Raw genomic sequence first — 568 nt, forward strand, 5'->3', positions numbered from 1 at the left:
GCAGCAACAGCAGCAAACCTATCCGCAGCACCATGAGCATCAGCAGCAGCAGCAGCAACAGCAACAGCAACAGCAGCAGCAGCAGCAGCAGCAGCAGAAGCAGCAGCAGCAAACCTTAATGTAACTAGAACAACCATAAACCATGCGGTGCTGCCGCAGCAGCGCTGCTGCTTTGCCGTAGAGCAAAGCGGGCTGCAGCAGCAGCTGCTGCTGCTGCTGCAGCAGTTGCTGCTGCTGCTGCTGCTGCTGCTGCTGCTGCTGCTGCTGCTGCCGGCGCCCGGCTTGGCTTCTTCGCTGTATGCACACTGGATGGGCGGAAACCTACACAACCATACAAACCCTAAACCCTAAACCCTAAACCCTAAACCCCAAACCCTAAACCCTAAACCCTAAACCCTAAACCCTTCTATAAGCTGCATAACTTCATTTTTTTCTGTTTCTTCTTTCTTTCCTTTAAACACCCAATAGCCGTTCTCGTTGCGAGCAAACTCTCTACGCCACACAACACAAACCCTAAACCCTAAACCCTAAACCCTAAACCCTAAACCCTAAACCCTAAACCCTAAAC

At 51.9% G+C, this 568-nt stretch overlaps 1 protein-coding gene across 1 annotated transcript in view; it reads right to left on the reverse strand.

Moving 5' to 3' along the window:
- EMH_0038040 (uncharacterized protein) overlaps positions 1-568 on the reverse strand; it is a gene marked incomplete at both ends in the record, with an annotated part of 2502 nt that overhangs the window by 447 nt on the left and 1487 nt on the right. The window contains 2 exons of the mRNA XM_013495238.1: positions 115-321; positions 396-492. Coding sequence (XP_013350692.1) covers positions 115-321; positions 396-492 — 304 coding nt within the window. The remainder of the gene's footprint in view (positions 1-114; positions 322-395; positions 493-568) is intronic.

The sequence above is a fragment of the Eimeria mitis genome, genomic scaffold, assembly GCF_000499745.2.
Source record: "Eimeria mitis Houghton genomic scaffold, Emh_scaff1486, whole genome shotgun sequence".
NCBI lineage: Eukaryota > Apicomplexa > Conoidasida > Eucoccidiorida > Eimeriidae > Eimeria > Eimeria mitis.